At 45.3% G+C, this 2,614-nt stretch overlaps 1 protein-coding gene across 1 annotated transcript in view; it reads right to left on the bottom strand.

Annotated features, from left to right (window-relative positions):
• Positions 1-468: 468 nt before the first annotated feature.
• large1 (LARGE xylosyl- and glucuronyltransferase 1) overlaps positions 469-2,614 on the bottom strand; it is a 43,991-nt gene continuing 41,845 nt past the window's right edge. Inside the window, exon 15 of the mRNA XM_056455259.1 lies at positions 469-1,061. Coding sequence (XP_056311234.1) covers positions 864-1,061 — 198 coding nt within the window. The 3' untranslated portion in view covers positions 469-863. The remainder of the gene's footprint in view (positions 1,062-2,614) is intronic.

Genomic DNA, 2,614 nt, shown 5'->3' with positions numbered 1-2,614 from the left:
CATCTGCTGTTCAAAACTAGCCCAGAGCGCCGTCTGCTGTTAAAAAACTAGCCTAGAGCGCCATCTACTGTTCAAAACTAGCCTAGAGCGCCATCTGCTGTTCAAAACTAGCCTAGAGCGCCATCTGCTGTTTGAAAACTAGCCTAGAGCGCCATCTGCTGTTCAAAACTAGCCCAGAGCGCCATCTGCTGTTTAAAACTAGCCTAGAGCACCATCTGCTGTTCAAAACTAGCCCAGAGCGCCATCTGCTGTTAAAAAACTAGCCTAGAGCGCCATCTGCTGTTCAAAACTAGCCTAGAGCGCCATCTGTTGTTCAACACTAGCCTAGAGCGCCATCAGCTGTTTAAAAACTAGCGTAGAGCGCTGTAAGGATGGCTATATCTCTCCATAATATTAAGCTTTACAGCACCATCTGTTGTTAAAAACTAGCCTAGAGCGCCATCTGCTGTTTAAAACTAGCCTAGACCGCTATCTGCTCTTCAAAATGAAGCTCAGAATCAGTTCAAGAGAATAGTGATGCACTTTGAAAATCTTCTAATTAACTCAGAAGTGATTTCTCTTGTGATTTTTCACCACGGCTCTAACAGATTCAAGGCTTTAATCCAAATGGCATCAGTGTTGTTTCCACCATCATCCTTTATTCAGAACGCTCACCTTCTCACAAAAGTTCATCAGTGACTTCTAATCAGCAGTTTACGTTCCCTGCGGCGCTGCTATAAACGTCTCCTCAGATCCCTGAATGAATGGATGATCACGAGCCGTGCCTCCCGTTGACCCTGCAGTCTCAGTTCGGGCTGTCTCACAGCGCTCCCGGAGCAGCTCAAACGCAGACGCTTCATTGGTTCGCAGGTCCGTGCGCTCGGCTAGCTGTTGTTGTCCACTGTCATGTATTTGAGCGCAGCGAAGCCGTAGCGCCTAGACATGTTCTGCTGAAACTCCTCCTTCAGCGTCTTCAGGCAAGCGCGGTACTGTTTGTTGGAGCGAAACTTGGTGATGTCGAAACTGGGCGCATGGGGCATGTGGATCATGTAGGCGTTGGGCAGAACCACAAACTCATACTCCTGAAAATACAGAACACTATAAGCTAAACATCAATGCTAACACTTTACTTATAGGGTGTGTTCGTAAGACTCATGAAAGCTTTATAATCATGACATAAACAGTCATTAAGTGTCATTTACTCAGTAATGTCATTTTAAACGCAAAGAAGACATTGTTCGAGATGTCTTTGTTATGAGAACTTGACATTATCAAGACCACATATCCTGTCATAAACCTGTCATAAACATGAGGCCATTATTATTGTGTCATTAACATTATAAAAGTGTTAAAGAGCCCATATTATGGGTTTTTGAAAATGCTCTTCCATGTAGTGTGTAACACAGCTCTAAGTGAAGTGAAATATCCAGCTAAGGCTTAAATCTGTAAGTGTACAGTGTTTAAAACTATTGATTCATCTATAAAAGAGTCGACTCATAGTGCTTCAAACGAGTCGTCTTGATAACGAGTCATTAGGTGTTTCGCGATGACGCGGCCACGAAACAAAAGCCTCGCCAGTAGTTACGCGCGCAAACCAGGGAGATTTGAAACCTGCGGCCCCGCCCACTAACACAGAAAAAACACTAGACACACACACACAGACGCCGCCGGTCGAGTCACGCTGTGCTCAGATGGATAATATTGACAGTCTCTACCCAAAGATGAAACTGTGAAGAGTCAGTGGTTGAGGTTTATTCACTAGTGTAAGTAAGTGCGATTAAAATTGTTGCCTCGTTTACTCTAGCTTGCAAATTATGTATTTATTGTGTTTTGTTACTTGTTAGCCTGGTACAGTACACGCGGTTACTCTTTATATTCTCTTATCGCATGTAAGCCACGTTGAAAACGCGACGCGTGCCGCTTTGTTTACGGATTTAACGTTAAAGGCTTTTGTGAGCTCGCGTTCCACTGCCGTTTGTTGTTGCTATGGCCATCGTAAGCTAGGAGACGGGAGACTCGTGTCGATTTCCCTAGTTCTGAGGAGGAGCGTGATGTGTGTGTGTTTGTGTTTGTTTGTTTGTGTGTGTGTGAGAGAAAAAGAGCAGGTCGAGTGTGTGACGGCTAGGGGCTAGGAGACAGGAGACGCGTGTCGCTCTCCCTAGTTCTGAGGAGGAGCGTGATGTGTGTGTGTTTGTGTTTGTGTGTGTGTTTTTGAGAAAAAGAGCAGGTAGAGTGTGTGACGGCTAGGGGCTAGGAGACTCGCGTCGATCTCCCCAGTTCTTCTGAGGAGGGTTGTGTGTGTGTGTGTGTGTGTGTGTGTGTGTGTGTGTGTGTGTGTGTGTGTGTGTGTGTGTGTGTGAAAAAAGCCTTACACTATGAAGCGTGTATGCACTGTGACTACTTTTATATTGTTGATTAGCAGCTGGGCATTTCACTCTGTCTCGCGCTGAAGCCTGTCACTGTCGACCAATCGCAGCAGGCTGTCATTGGTCCAATCAGCGCAGATTAGCTTCGCGCTGAGGAGGGGGTTGGGAACAAATGAATCGCTGAACGATTCATATGAGAGTCGCTGGGATAATTAGGTAAAAATAAATGCAGATTATAAGACCATCAAAGTGTTTTTTGACCTTGCATG

Source organism: Danio aesculapii, chromosome 4 (genome assembly GCF_903798145.1).
Source record: "Danio aesculapii chromosome 4, fDanAes4.1, whole genome shotgun sequence".
NCBI classification, from domain to species: domain Eukaryota; kingdom Metazoa; phylum Chordata; class Actinopteri; order Cypriniformes; family Danionidae; genus Danio; species Danio aesculapii.
This window is presented reverse-complemented; position numbering and strand designations above follow the sequence as displayed.